This window comes from Dreissena polymorpha, chromosome 1 (assembly GCF_020536995.1).
Source record: "Dreissena polymorpha isolate Duluth1 chromosome 1, UMN_Dpol_1.0, whole genome shotgun sequence".
NCBI classification, from domain to species: Eukaryota; Metazoa; Mollusca; class Bivalvia; order Myida; family Dreissenidae; genus Dreissena; species Dreissena polymorpha.
In genome coordinates, this window is record NC_068355.1 from 116,713,970 (window position 1) to 116,730,093 (window position 16,124).

The following is a 16,124-nucleotide window of genomic DNA, read 5'->3' on the forward strand; positions in this document are numbered from 1 at the left end:
GCCTATAGGGTGGAAATTCACATATCGTTAGGTCGTTTGGCTTTAACGATTATTCAGTGAGTTATTGATTGATTATATGACATTTCCTTTTCTATATGTTTTATTTACGAATTCACATACCAGCTCACATCGTAGATATTTGAAGGAGTGGTGTGTACCACATGCCATCATAGCCGATGAACTAACGGGAGTTGGACCACATGCCATCATAGCCGATGAACTAACGGGAGTTGGACACCAACTCATGGTCGCCGACCCGGTTGTCACGCTGTCAAAAGTCGATTTTTTAATCTTCAATTTTATCAATTATTGTTATACATCTACAGGAGTTTCCTTCTCTTATCCGATAATGCAAATTGTGGTTAAATAATTTCCGGCAAACCGTGTTTCAAGACAACAATCTCAATGTAAGATGAACTATTAGATTTAGTCGCAATGTACATGATTTTGTGTGATTGTCGAATTCAATCATTCGCTATAAACATGCTACCATTTTAAGATAACTTGATAAACGGGTTAAGAACGCACAAACACACTGTGATGCTGAAGTTTATTTGGAGAAAGAGATAAAAGGGAAAATAAAAAAGAATCAATATAATAAAACCTTTTTTACAACTGCGCCCTCGCTACATAACAATTACATTGCATTTTGACAGTGATAAATTTAAAAGTTTAAATATTCAAAACATTCAAGACACAAGTACGTTGTGTATATAAAAATAGAAGCACGTAAAAACACATACAATAACGCTATATTAGAACGTCGCTATATTAGAATGTCCTATTGGGTGTAACAATTATAAAGAATTCACCTATCTTGCTTGAGAACACGTGTATCGCGGAAATGCTTCGTGACACCGCATAAGCGTGAGGCCTCATAGACTCGATGTGAGTGTCACCCATAGTCACCGTACAACATGCCCACTTGGAATAAAATGCTCACACCACACTTGCGATACCGAATGCACACTATAAATCGATTTAGTGTGCTTTAAGTGAGGGAGAGGAGATTCACGCAAACTGGAATCGTGTTCATCCTTCCGTCCGCTTGTATGTCTGGTTGCACACTATTATTTAATTAAGAAATATCGCCATGGAAAATGAAATCTCATTAAGCAATTGTATTAGCCAACGCATTGTATTCCATTTCAGATCTGCTCGCTGGATTTCGAATATAAATCCACAAAAGTGTTTATTGAGAAAAATTAAATGCAGTTAATATGTGGCTGTCACTTGTTTCTCGATTATCTGATTGCAAATGGGGCAACACGAGTCAACAGCTGTGTTTAACCATTTGAGTTGCAATTGAATTTCAGATAAACATGACTTGCACTAGATTTTACAAAGACAAGTATATTGCGACAAATCTCTTAAATTACCATGTTGTGAATTACGTGAAAATCTGTTCACAAATTTCTTTTTTTCAAAACAAGTTTGTTCTATACTCATAGTTTCATACTTTGCAAATACACTTGAATACTTTTACATAAAAAGTTAAAAACTAAATTGAACCCAAGATATTTTCAGATCATGAAGAAAGATTGCCTCAATATTGTTTACAGACATGGATCTTATATCATACCATATGCTGACAGCTGCCCAATGGGTCTCGTTTCATAATTGAAGAAGGTATCATATATGTGGCTTTTTATATTTGGATCAAATGAGTTCTTGGAGCAATACCTATCCATGTGGCAAAAATGCACAAATTGAGTCGCTGCATAGACGAAGCCGTTGAGAATCACCGGACGACAAAACGTCGATGCTTTTAAGCAAACGCTGCTTATAAATTTCAGTTGCCTTTTCAGCCCGATCTTAAAAGCTCGATTTTTAAACTAACGAAAGAATAAATGTATATCAATTTCATCATACGTTACAGTTTGCAAATGTCACGGGTATAAATATTTCATACGGCACCAACAGAGCGTTTTAAATGTTAATTGCTATAATTGGAAATAGCGTATAACACTTTAGATTGAAAGCACTTATTTTAAACCATTCACCAGTTTTGATAATAGGTTTGATTCTTATGTCTAGGAATATCTAATTGAGTATTGAGGTAGGTTTCAGTAACGTTAAAGAAATATTTTGTGTATGCAAATAACAGGCAGAATGAAAACAAAACCCGGCACCAAAAGTGATGAGTTGGTTCCTGTCAGTTGTGATTCAACTAATGTAATAATTCAAGTTAACTCAGTCAAAGACACTGGGCTGTCTCAAGCGTTAGTTATTTGAACGCGTAGGTGGAGAAAGATTAATACAATGTTTTACATGTTTTGGACATATTAACGATAAGCGATTGAATCGAGTGCTGTTCAAAAGGATTCGAGGTGAAAGTGGAACACGGCAGTATAATACACATAAAAAATAAAGTTCGCGAAAGTGCATAAGCTAATTACATGTAATGTTATGATCATGCAAGACATGAATACAATTAAATTGTATCCAAAAGCAAAAAATATGGCACAGTGAACTGCTATTACAGAACAACAGATACATTATAGGTGTATGTCTAAAATTTGAAAACTAAAAAAGAAAACAGAATAAAATATATAACTTTCATAGTCCATGTGTTCGTTTAGGTGTTAGTCGTCGAGCCAGTCTCGTCTTGTTGTTTAAGCACAAGATGCAGGCTTGAAGGGGAATGGAGCATCAAGGCAACCCCTCTTGTCCTGTCTGCCCCCTACGAACTTACACGACTTTGTAGTGTTGTTGTAGACCCAGCCTCTCGCGGTGTCGCACAGGCAATACTTTTTATTGCATTCGATGCCACCTCGTCTACAACAGCCGTAATGATGACACCTGGCTCCAGCCTTTTGATCGCATGTGTTGGGGTAATGGGACGAACCACACTGTCCGCCAAGTGGGACTGCAGATATAAAACATGCAACCTAAAATGTTGGTGTACAATTAATCTTCACTAGCAAAACTTGAATGGTCAATTACGGCAAAGATAACACTAGATAAGTGTTGAATACGTTTATATGGCGAGGCTGTTAAAACAATTTACTACGAGCCCTGCCAAGCGGTTCGTGTGTCAATGGCAAGCAAATAAACTTAAAATACGATCTCAAATATAACGTCATACAAATATACAAAATGACGTTATTGTTCTGCGCATGACTGTTTTATTCCGACAATTCTTAAAATGAAGCAAATTTTATTGCCCATGCTTTTATTTCAGGAATGCAAACATGATGATGGCTAAATACTTTCAATTGCCGATATTATATAAACTAATCAATAGAATTTTAGAACAGAAAAGTTTCTTTCATGGGGATCACTGGGGATATAATAAAATATACGTGTATACCGTACTCGCTTGATAGTCATATTTTATGATGGCATAGATCTGCCTAAAGATAACTCGATCCACAAGTTACGCGAAAAAAAAGAATCAAGTTCATTATGAACTACTTTGCGTTGAGAATAGATTTGCGGTACTTCTCTGTTATGAAGTTTATCTGAATATTAAAATAGTGAATCCGTTGAAAATTCCCGAGATATTTTCTATGTTGGCTAATAGTGTTCATGGAATAGTGCATTCGAGTGTAATAGGTTACATGCAGCACAGTCTGCTTAACATCGTTTTCTCGTAAATATATTGTGCGGTTTTCATTAAAAATTACTGCTTGATTCAGTTTTATAAGTGTATTTTGTTTTGTATTTGATGTTATTTATTAATGGTTATTTAAATAGATTTAAGGGTAATATGATACCGGTAAATGAAGTAGTATGCTAATATTTTAACTTTATCTCAACTATATCTTGAATGCCAAACTGAACTGTATTCAAGATGATGATGTTTTTATTGAATGTGCGTGTTAGTTGCAAGTGTTATTGTATATGGACTCTTGATTTGTTTCGAATGTAAACATTGATGAAATTTAAAGCTGACTACGGAATGACGGCACTGTATTTTTTATGTTGAACATGGCGAATTTACGCCATTGTTTTAAACTTCACGTGCTAATTTCACTGAAAGCCTTGATTTACCGGCATTCACAATTGATCTAAAAATAACAAACATGTAATGGAATAGAGACAGATTAATAACTTTTTGATGTAAAAGGTAAAAGTTCATAAATGTAAATAATATTTTGTATCTTATTCCATGAAATTATGTAGATGATGAAACTACTTATTTAGCTATGTAATAATTATTTTAAAGGATATTCTACCACTACGTACTAAGTGATTGTTACCGAAAAGATGTGATATTTTTTATTTAAAATGCCTAGAAGAAACATAAGTAACGTTTTCTTGGGGTTGCTAGATATTCGATGTATGCCACTATATAATATGTGAATTATAGTCCCTATGGATTTATTTCGACGATATCAAACAACAGTATATTTCACAGCGGTTTTCTACAGACTTCGGCCCTGTTTTCGCTTATCTTGTGACACCTCGATCATGTTTTTGTACATTCGGATTAAGGTAATAAAACCTGGCAGATGCATGGCTGAGGGCAATGGACCATTACATTAGCGTAATTGGGTTAAAAAAAAACAACAACAGACTACTTGTAGACAACAATGGATTCACCCAACAACAAATGAAACAGTTTTGTCCTACTCAGGAAGCAGAATAATTTATGTTTTTACCTTTTTGTTGTATATCTTTTCAGGCTAGAGTTTGCTAAGCTCTGAAGTTGTATTTATTTTTGCAAGCAGAAAAAGAAGACAAACTCACAATAAAAATAATTGTACATTGATTTATTGCTTTTATTTCAATATGCCTATAATTAACAGCGGTATTCTACAGACTTCGGCCCTGTTTTCGCTTATCTTGTGACACCTCGATCATGTTTTTTACATCCGGATTAAGGTCATAAAACCTGGCAGATGCATGGCTGAGGTCAATGGACCATAACATTAGCGTAATTGGGTAAAAAAACAACAACATACTACTGGTAGACAACAATGGATTCACCCAACAACATTTGAAACAGTTTTGTCTTACTAAGGAAGCAGAATAATTTATGTTTTTACCTTTTTGTAGTATATCTTTTCAGGTAAGAGTTTTCAAAGCTCTAAAGTTGTATTTATTTTTGCAAGCAGAAAAAGTAGACTAACTCACAATAAAATTAATTGTGCATTGGTTTTTTGCTTTTATTTCAATATAATTATAATTTTAGGACGCCTTATTTTGTGTCTATTAATTTTCGGACAACTGTAATTTTTAATATTTTGCGTGTCTAAATATTCGGATACGTAAAAAATAATTTTAAGTGTCCGAAAACTTAGAGCAATTACGGTATCCACACCCATTTAACTTAGCTTTTACTAAAATGACACGCATGTGTAAATACACCATTTACAATTCTCTGTAAAAAATATATGTCCCCTTTAATAGGCTTGGCCCGTCGCGATCATTGTACAGGTCAATCAGAGTAAGTCCAAATTCCAGTCCGGCCAAATAACTTATGTGGAGATTATTTATCAAATTGTGTCAACGGCTATTTCTGTCAAGACGGCCGCCTACCAATATATAAAGTGTTTAAGTTTATGCTTGGCTAAAAGTATGGAAGAGTACTTACTGACTTTATCGCATGTGCCCGCCCTATTGCACCCTTTTCCGTCGGTCCCCGTTTTTTTGCCTGTATTACAAGACAACATTTCATATGCATGAAATATAAACATTCAATACCGATATCCAAATAGTTTTCTACTTTTAACCAATCATTTAACCCGATTTACGTACTCAATACTCAATACAGAACATATCAAATACCAACGTGACAAACACAAACCTACATTATATAGAAAGAACGTGCCTACCATTTAATCATAACGGGCAGATTTGTGAATGACGGTCAAAAGAGCGGTTCACGCATACATATAATCATAAGTTTACCCATGCCATTTAAGTTCTATTAGAGCCCGCTACGTTTGATAAGGAGGTATACGATGCACAGAAAAAGCTTTGATCTGCAATTAATCAAGCTGGTATGCTGACGTGTATTTTTGTGTATTACCGACTTGGCCGCTGTCGGCTTTCTGTTCGGCGATCCACTGATCAACCACGTACTCCAACAACGACAGCGGCATCATACCGTAGCGAAGGACTGTATAATGGAAGTCGGCCAGATTGAACTTGCTTCCTGAAAAAGCAATAGTCTTTTTCAACGTAAAACAATTTTAATGCAAATAACAAAGGCTCATATTGTTTTATACACTATTGAAAACAAGTTCAGGGATGTATCAATATCAATGACACCACCGGTCCAAACGATGTCTGAACATTATCATTTATTAACACAACAAAACGCATGGACTAAATGGTAATTTCAATTGTGTTGTCACTTATTAAAATGTAGCGCATTCTTTTTAAATAATGTAACAATGATATGATTCGAAGCAGTGTCTGCTCCTCATGTCGCGTTAAGTGAGAAACGAAACGTCGTCACAACGCGCAGGTGATCTATCTGGTTCTCTGTCGACTGGCCATGTGCATCAGTCTGTGGTCGAATTAACTTTCTCCGACTACAAGGTTATTTGATACTCACATTTGGCAAATCTCTCACCGTTGTCGTTTATCTCTTCTTGTCCTTGCTTCCCCGTGATCTCCTAATATTCTTAATTGTCACTGCTGATCTTGGCCGCTAATTCACCCATTAGAATGATGGTGTTTAAGTTTGGTCTGTATTATATGATGGCTTACAGTCTGTTGTAAAAGTTGTACTTTTCGTCGTCTTCACTGTACTTCGTCGGGGATAAGCTCTGAGTAGTGTCCACATTGATAAGCTTTTTCTGTCTCTGTGGTCTGTGCGTTTTCCATCCAAAAAGCGCTCTCTTTGTTGAATTGTAAAGCATAGGGACATTCCCTGGATGAGTGCTACATCCACCTCCTCTTGCCACTAGAACAAAAGTAACTCACCGAAGGTAAGTAGCTTCTGCTCAGGACCAGTCCGTCTTGATTCACGGATTCACTAGGAGGGTGAGGTTGAACGTCCTCATTTAAACGGACACTTGTGCTGTCTTCTAGGTTTATGTACGGTTTGGACATTCCATGTACCGATCCTGCTTGTAGTTTTGGTGGAAATTATAATCATCGGCCTGGCAGTTTCCAGTTGACTCGACCGTCATACGTATGGCGTTTTATGGCAATCAGGTTTTCCCAGGGTAAGGTAGCTACGTCACACACCCTTCCCTTTTGAGATTGGGGTTCGGGTCGTTCTTGGCGGCGTTTTTGACATGATTTGTTATTATAAATAATTTGAAGTCTTTAACACGAATACAAGAGTTTAACATGCTTAGTTATGTTTACCTTTGACATAAGTGGTTTACCTAAACTATCGGAAGCCTTTTTCCTGAGTTCCTTTAACTTCAATTCTCCGATCTTATACCCGACGGCCTGCCCCGGCCAAGTTGAATAGCGGTCAATGTCGTTTTCCGCTCCTTGTTTGGTATAATACGTGTGCATGTATGCGATAGCTCCGTCCCTTGTCCAGCTGAGAAAAATTTGAACGAATAATTATAACAAATTATTTCCATTTAGCTATTTTAACTTACTGAACCTTAAGTACGTTGTTTAGTTGAGAATCGTAAAAATCGGATGTTCAAACCTAAATAACTGTATGTAGACATATATCAAGATATTCAACGCCGATGGATTCAAAATGATAATGAAATGAAGTTAATTATGATGTTAAAACTTCATATAAGGATCAATAAGATAACAGATAACAAGATGAAACATCTTCTTGTAATATTAGATGAGGATAAAGACAACTGAAAACTCAAGTAATCAATACAAAATGCTAAAGAGAGTCGCCTACTGGAATTCGTGGATGCCTGTATCTATCACTAATCTTACAGCTCGGACCATCTCCTCACCATAACGACCAAGCCTGAAAATATTCGTACACATTCATCATATTATAATTTGCAAACAAGGCCTTCTCTTTGAAGTGATTTATTTTTGAGGTAAAGAATGCATGTTTTTGATGCATTTAATTTTAACGTGTGCACAATAATATATGTAAGTCTTATATGCATACCTGACTTGTTTGGTATTTTTTCCATTGTCTTGTGGAATATTCTCATTTTGGAATACTCCTTTCAAATGTTTATCTACTCCTATGAAATGTTTATATGCACCTGTTGGTTTTAGCAACAAGTATCTATACTTACAATATTGTTATTGTTTTCATTTTCTCATGGATAATTCCTTTTGAATTATGTTAATATAATGAGATAAAGCCGTGTACTTTTATGTTTAGTTATATGTATAATCATGATATGGTAGGTTACTTTAGAAGTTACTGACAATTCGTAATCGTCACGGTAGATGCCCATTTCTTCTCCAAGAAACTCCGAATATAGACCCCATCCCTGAAACAAAAAACATTTTTTAATCAATTATGAAAACCATCGAAGCGTGCTTGTAATTTAAAAAAAACAACTAAAGAAAAGCCTTTTATAATGCTGTTGAAAAAAAATGCAATTGTTTTATGTGTACTTTTTTATGAGGTTTTCCTGTTATGATTTTCAAAACCTTGATACAAGATTCTATTATAAATACCACAGCATAGCTACATGTACTGATGGCGAATGTGGTCATAAAGTCTACGATGTGAACTATGACAAATGAATTTTCGAAATATGTATGTTTGTGTTCAACTAAATGAGGACATTTTACACACGTTCAATTAGTACTAAGCGTATATTCAACATGCTGCTCGATTTTTATTGACTATTGTCCTTTTCCATTCACAATCGTCGGGAATATTGGGTCTTAATTATTTACTGACCTCCGAAAACGAGTTGAAAAACGGGAAGAAGTATGGTGCACTGTAGGAGATCCACTCGGCACTCCTCATGAAAGGCGGGATGTTGGCTACAAGGCCATAACTTTCCTGAAAATGAAAACAGGAATGGTGCTACCTTACTGTATGATACCGTAATTAGTTTTCGGACACTTTAAAATAATAATGTTTTTCGTGTCAGTAAATTTAGATAAAAAAAAAAAATACGTGTCCGAACATTTAAAGACAAACAAATATACGTTTTCGAGAATGTAGAGACAAACTAAAAATATTGCACTGGCGATCAGATCCGGTATATGCTATCTGTAAAGCGTCAAGGGGTTTAATGAATGAAAGCTAGTTCTTGTTAATTTCCATTCCTTGTGGTATAAATTAATCGTATATCGGGTTCACGTTAAGCTGATGGGTGCAGCCATTTTATATTAACGGTATACATCAGATCCTGCCTGTTGTCCCTCAAGTCAAAAATGGCGCATATACATTTAACAGAGGAACAATATGCACAATAAAGTCTTTATAATTTCAAGTTTTATTAATATAAGTCTACTTAAAATCACATTTTTAAAACGTTTGTACTTAAGAAAATAACGAAGTTATTTCCAAAAATGTCAAGTGTCACCTGAAATGTCCTTTTTTTCTACTTGGCGTTTCATGCAAAAAAGTTCTAAGATATGTTTAAACTACCTTCAATGATCAATTTTGATATTTAGTTGGTATTTAATTTTTTAAGTAAGAGTCTCATTAATATTGCAAAAATGTCATATATAACCAGTCTGCACTGATAAAATTACTGTATGTAACTTATTTTTAAGAGACAACACATTCTTAGTGACTTCAAGTTATTCTACAAACTGTTTAAATAGCTCACATTGTCGCATATATCTGAATATATTTATTTTTGACAAAAAAGTTGTTAAGAACCGTTTCTTAAGGCAAGCGGTTCGACGCATAATCCCAAGAAACTAGGTTTCTCATGAGAACCTAGGTTCTCAGAATGAGGACCTAGGTTCTCAAAATGAAAAATTGCACATGGCTTCAAGAACCCAAGTTTTCAAATGAGAACCTAGGTTTTCATGAGAACCTAGGTTCTTATGAGAAACTAGGTTTCTCATGAGAACCTAGGTTCTCATTTTAAAATCTAGGTTCGCATGAGAACCTAGGTTCTCAGAATGAGAACCTAACCTAGGTTCTCAGAATGAGAACCTATGTTCTCATATACAACCTAGTTTCTTGGGATTATGCGTCGAACTTCTTGCCATATCCGTGGTTTTCATTTGGGAACCATAGGTTCTCATGAGAACCTAGGTTTTCAGAATTGCGCGTCTTTAATACTAAATTCGTGGTTTTCATTTGCGAACCAAAATTACGCGTCAGACGGCGTTAACTTGCTTGTTTGGAATACGGGACACATGTTATTCAGGGCGCAGGATCAATGGGGTTCACATATGATCACACACGGGCTGGACTGAATGAAAACACGCCGGTAAGAACTTTGTTTTGCAGATTTCTCAAGTTATTGAAATATGTTTGCAAAGTCTTTAGTGCATAAGTTTTTCTTGCAATGTGGGCCGATATCTTACGATTGAATAAGACATTATTACACATTATCAAAAGAGATTAAACTTCTATTTATACCATAATGATTGCTTACTATATCACAGACATACTTAAAATAGAAAAATGTACCCGAATAAGGGAACTGAATGTCTGAAACGCATGTAATGCTGTAACAATGAATTAGGTAACGATTGATCTGAATTTGTTTCAATTTTAGTCTCAAAATAATATTTACAATTAGAGATGTATTTCATTAACAGTTTAATTTTTTATTAACGTGTTCAGACTTAGCATTGTCTGAACATCGTTCAAAAAATGTTCTTGGGGAGTAACATTCACTGTTTCACGTCTATTTTTTATCATTATACACATATGCCACCAGCGTGTACTAAGCAATGGGAGACAACTTGAGGTTAATTATGGCCAGCGGTTCGACGCATAACACCAAGAAACTAGGTTTCTCATGAGAACCTAGGTTCTCATGAGAAACTAGGTTTATGAAATCCCAAGAAACCAGGTTCTCATTTGAAAACCATGGTTTACGCTAGAGAACCTAGGTTCTCATGAGAAACTAGGTTTTTCATGAGAACCTAGGTTCTCATAGACACATAAGACTTAGGTTCTATTGAGAAACTAGGTTTTCATGAGAACCTAGGTTTTCATTCTGAGAACTTAAGTTCTCGTTTGATATCCAAGGTTTTCACAAGAACCTAGGTTCTCGACAGCTTTTCGCGTCGTTCTGTCTGATAACCTAGGTTTTCATTAGAACCCAAGATTTACTTTGGGAACCATAGTTCTCATGAGAACCTAGGTTTTCATTCTGAGAACATGGGTTCTCATGAGAAACCTAGTTTCTTGGGATTATGCGTCGAACCGCTTGCCATAGTTTCTCTCAAATCAGATAGCACGTAAATATTATTGTTAAACAATTCAATAATGTGGAAACAGTCGCAATGTCAGTTTATGTTAATGTATTATTTTTACTAAATTGCAATTATTTATCGCTTTTTAAATATTTTTATTGTAAAAAGTATTTATTTAAATGTGGAAAAAACTTTTATTTATAAAAAAATTGTTATAAACAAAATATTAACAAGACAAAATTTATCGTATTTAGAACAATTTGCTGGTGCGTGTTCCTGACTATCAAAGGTTAATTGTGGAAACTACTTTATCAACCTTTATATGTGTGTGGCTCCATGAAACTTTGTTTGGAATTCAAAGTTGAGTTTTCTATCAATTTTGCAATATATATCATATTTGCGACATACATTTTTACGCTGTGAGATGTGTGTAACTAAAATGAGCCAACTTTCCAACCCTTATTTTTTATTTGAAATCGCGCTTTAAAAAAAGCCTTACATTTTTATAATTAACGATTTAAAAACTTATACCGAATATGTGTTTAGTATGTTCAAAATTAAACTCAAAGAAAGTAAACACACACAAGTGAAACACACAGCAATAGCATCTACCATATTTTATAAAATCACTGTTTTAGCATGATGATTTATAAAGAGCGCAGAAGCAAATAGTCATAAGAGTAGTATATCCAGAATAGTTGATCCAGAGTTAATTATTTCACAAGTAGGCCTTGGTTTTCTCACAACTCATCAATAGGGTGCCAAACAAGAAAACATTACGCAATATTGACTTGCAGCATTATTATATATGCATTAATTATACCACTCCTGATTCAATAAAGCTATATTCGCCTTCATGATAAAGCATATTTCATGGAGTCATTCAATATCATATGAAACTCACGCCCACGCTATAAAGCATTGAGTTTCAAAAAGAAGCACGGGACACCTAGTTATGCTACAATCAGCATATACTCTGATATAACCAGCAGTTTCAAACTAGATGACATCTACATATACACAGTCATGGTGTTGACATTTAATAAAAAGTCCTAGCTCTGTAAACTTGACCTCTAACAAACAATGCCAGGGTATCAACTACTGAACCTCTAAACATAGGCATACTAACAACGACTCTCCAGTACATGAACACAGTCATGGTACCAATAAAGCCTAATCACTTCACATCAAACACACATAGTTATGTTTCTTTGTATTTCCCGTTTCATAAACAAGGTCATGATATTACACATTCCTGACATTTTGTAACAATCGACTCTGATAATGTAGCCGTTTTTAGATTAACATCAGAAAGGAGTTCAATTAACGCGCAAACTTAAAATAAATTGAAATCGTAAACCTGAGTTAACAACTAAACACACATTTTGTGAATGTTAAACAATTATGTTTACGTGTTTTGTTGCCGCAAAACATACAATATAATTCCATTTAATTGAATATTCCCGTGATTCGATAATAACACTTGTACAAATATTTAATAAAAAGTATGTTTTCGTTTTATTGCTAAAATATACCCTACTTAGGGCACCATGAATTGATGTGTCGCTTATGAAGGCTAGCCAAAATAGTTCTATTAACACGATACATTAATTCCCTTCACAACTACGCTCCCGATAGGGAAAAACAACAAAATACAACAACATATTTTTTGGTTAAGTCGTTGGTATGACCGACTGACTGATACCGTGTATTACTCCTCTTTTCTCACGCATTTTATATACGCATTTTATATACATTCCACATATGCATTACACATACAAGCATACAATATATTTCATACAAATCCATACATTTTCATAATCCACACATAGTCATCAAACATACATAACAGCATGAATACAAACACACGCTTTCTCATCGTTACAACTATCATAAAACGTAGTCTACTACAACGCCAGGCATACTGTATGCCGACACGAGTCCCTCCTCGTGACAACATAAAGGCAGCCACGCCTATCAACGTAGTCTACTACAACGCCAGGCATACTGTATACCGGCACGAGTCCCTCCTCGTAGGCAACATAAACGCAGCAACGCCTATCAATATAGTCTACTACAACGCCAGGCATACTGTATGCCGGCACGAGTCCCTCCTCGTAGGCAACATAATGGCAGCCACGCCTATCAACGTAGTCTACTACAACGCCAGGCATACTGTATATTGGCACGAGTCCCTCCTCGTAGGCAACATAAAGGCAGCCACGCCTATCAACATAGTCTACTACGACGCAAGGCATACTGTATACCGGCACGAGTCCCTCCTCGTAGGCAACATAAAGGCAGCCACGCCTATCAACATAGTCTACTACAACGCCAGGCATACTGTATGCCGGCACGAGTCCCTCCTCGTAGGCAACATAAAGGCAGCCACGCCTATCAACATAGTCTACTACAACGCCAGTCCTACTGTATGCCGGCACGAGTCCCTCCTCGTAGGCAACTATAAAGGCAGCCGCGCCTACCAACCTAGACTGCTACATCACCAGGCATACTGTATGCCTACACGAGTCCCTCCTCATAAGCAACTATAAAGGCAGCCAAACATATTCTTCCGGAGACCGAATCCCACTTAGGGATAAATAATATGATACTGGTTTACATGAATATATTGAAAACATTGAATGCATCCTCCATGTGAGCAAACACATGACCTGTTGTAAAAAACACAATCCTAAATTTCAAAATAAGCTCGTACCAGGATAAAAAGCATGTAGATTTAACTTTTAAACAACAACACTTGTTATGTTACTTTAACTATTATTCAAAACAAATTAAAAATAACGTGTGTATCGATCAGTCAATCCCAACGCTGAATGACTGAACGGATTAACTCGGCCACGAGGAAAACGCTCTCTTACAGAGCCACCTATCGGATCTACATTGACAAGGGAAAGTAGTTTTCGTCTAATTCGCACGTGCTCAAACGACGAAAACAATATTTCCCTTCACAACTACGCTCCCGATAGGGAAAAACAACAAAATACAACAACATATTTTTTGGTTAAGTCGTTGGTATGACCGACTGAACTAAAAGAACGGGCTTGTAAGAATATTACAAATAATAGTTGGCTTATTATAGAATTCATCGATGGTTATAATCCAAGTGACATTGGAACCCTAAACCTCTCATCAACAGAGCTTTTAACATAGCCGTCTTTAGCTATCAACATAGTCTACTACAACGCACTCAGCCATCTACCGTTAAGTTTAAACAGCATGTCACGAATGCCATTATTAGCCGCAGGAATTGCGCAACCAGCTATGAAAGAGTGAACGCAATATTTGCTAATGTCTTGAACATGCGGTTTAAATGCCAATTTACAGCAATTCTCTAAGTGTGTTATAGGACAAATACTTGTTTTCTGTCTGAGCTACTCTACATTATTAACTTGATATACAATAATAAGAAACCTCATATCACACTGATAATAAACCTTCGCCGATACCGGCTTTTGAATACGTCATTCATGTGAACATACGTTCAAACTGCATTCCCATTAACACAAACTCTTTTGATAAAGCTAACAATTTAAGATCCACATTTCCAAAGATAACCACATCATTTCTACATGGTGTATAGAAGTCTGTGTTGGAAGGCAAAACTACAAAATCTTGAACAAATGATATAACCAGACCATTTTCATTACTCAACAGTGGTCAATAATTTGCTGTTTTTATGTGCAGCTTCTTACACGTATCTACCAAGTCGTGAATCAAAAGGTGATTCACAATCTTTAAAAAAACATCAAAATTTAAATCAAAACCTCGTTTTTAACATGCGTGTTTGTTAACCCATATCAGATCAAGAATGACCATTCTGTAAAAACACGTCGTTATACGTATCATTAAACATGCACATTCGTTGCATGCGAATAATTATATATTATAAATACCCATCAGACGTCAAGCCTAAACTTAAAATCATACAATTGCACACTTTTAACTACACAATTCAAAAGCACAAGCCCAAGGACGCCACGGCCCTCACAACCGCCCGTCCGCCGCCGATGCCAAAAGCTTACAGGGGACGCCCCCCTATGCCCATCCACCACGCCAATTTGCGACAAGTACATAAAGTGAAACATTAGTTTTAGTAACAGCAGCTGCGATAATTACAAGATTTATCCATTATCACAAATTAAGAGAAGTGCACATGACTTCATGTACACCCCAAACAACAATTGGTGGTAACGAACGATTCAGGTTTAACCGCGAGCGGGATACGCAACCCCACTGCTCATTTTTCGTTTTTCTTTTAATGGCAGGGGGACGTATGAGGACCCATGGCTCAAGACCGGTGTCTAGGTGCCTTCATCACCTCCTGAAACCTCTAATTTTAGAGAAATCTACAAATAATCAGCTGTTTCTATATCGTAAATGTTTAGTATTCTTTATAGAAAACCATGTAAATCCCATTGTAAAATGTCCGGAACCAATACCCCTCTCAGATCACAAACAATGTTGGGCCTCATTCAGTACATGTAAATTATGTATCTCGTCTTTAACATACATTGTTGACATGTTTTATCAATATCACAAAATTGTTCTTTCGTGAAAAAACATACAAACAAAATAATTATGTAATATAAAATAGATGTTAACGAAGTGAGAGCCTATGGGAGAATTACTACACACAACCTAAAACTTTATCACGATTTCCTCGTGCAAAACCTGACCAATAGAAATCGCTTATATTTCACTATAAACTTGTTATAACGCGTAACACAACATTTCACACTATACGTCGATAAATAAATATAACTAACACGACAGCCTATACCGACACATCGTACAGCGCTTACACGCACGTTTCCACATCTCGTGTTTAACAAGCCACAGCGGCTTCTATAAGACATGCGCGATAACCGCTGTACGACTCAGCGCATACTCATTAACGAGTAATCTCCCTC

At 35.9% G+C, this 16,124-nt stretch overlaps 1 protein-coding gene across 4 annotated transcripts in view; it reads right to left on the reverse strand.

Annotated features, from left to right (window-relative positions):
* Nucleotides 1–538: 538 nt before the first annotated feature.
* LOC127846417 (uncharacterized) overlaps nucleotides 539–16,124 on the reverse strand; it is an 81,091-nt gene continuing 65,505 nt past the window's right edge. For all 4 annotated transcript variants that reach the window (XM_052377654.1, XM_052377647.1, XM_052377665.1 and 1 more), the window contains 7 exons: nucleotides 8,759–8,863; nucleotides 8,275–8,339; nucleotides 7,784–7,855; nucleotides 7,293–7,456; nucleotides 5,981–6,106; nucleotides 5,543–5,602; nucleotides 539–2,869 (listed from right to left, as the gene is read on the reverse strand). In XM_052377654.1, the coding sequence (XP_052233614.1) occupies nucleotides 2,616–2,869; nucleotides 5,543–5,602; nucleotides 5,981–6,106; nucleotides 7,293–7,456; nucleotides 7,784–7,855; nucleotides 8,275–8,339; nucleotides 8,759–8,863 (846 nt within the window). In that variant the 3' untranslated portion in view covers nucleotides 539–2,615. The remainder of the gene's footprint in view (nucleotides 2,870–5,542; nucleotides 5,603–5,980; nucleotides 6,107–7,292; nucleotides 7,457–7,783; nucleotides 7,856–8,274; nucleotides 8,340–8,758; nucleotides 8,864–16,124) is intronic.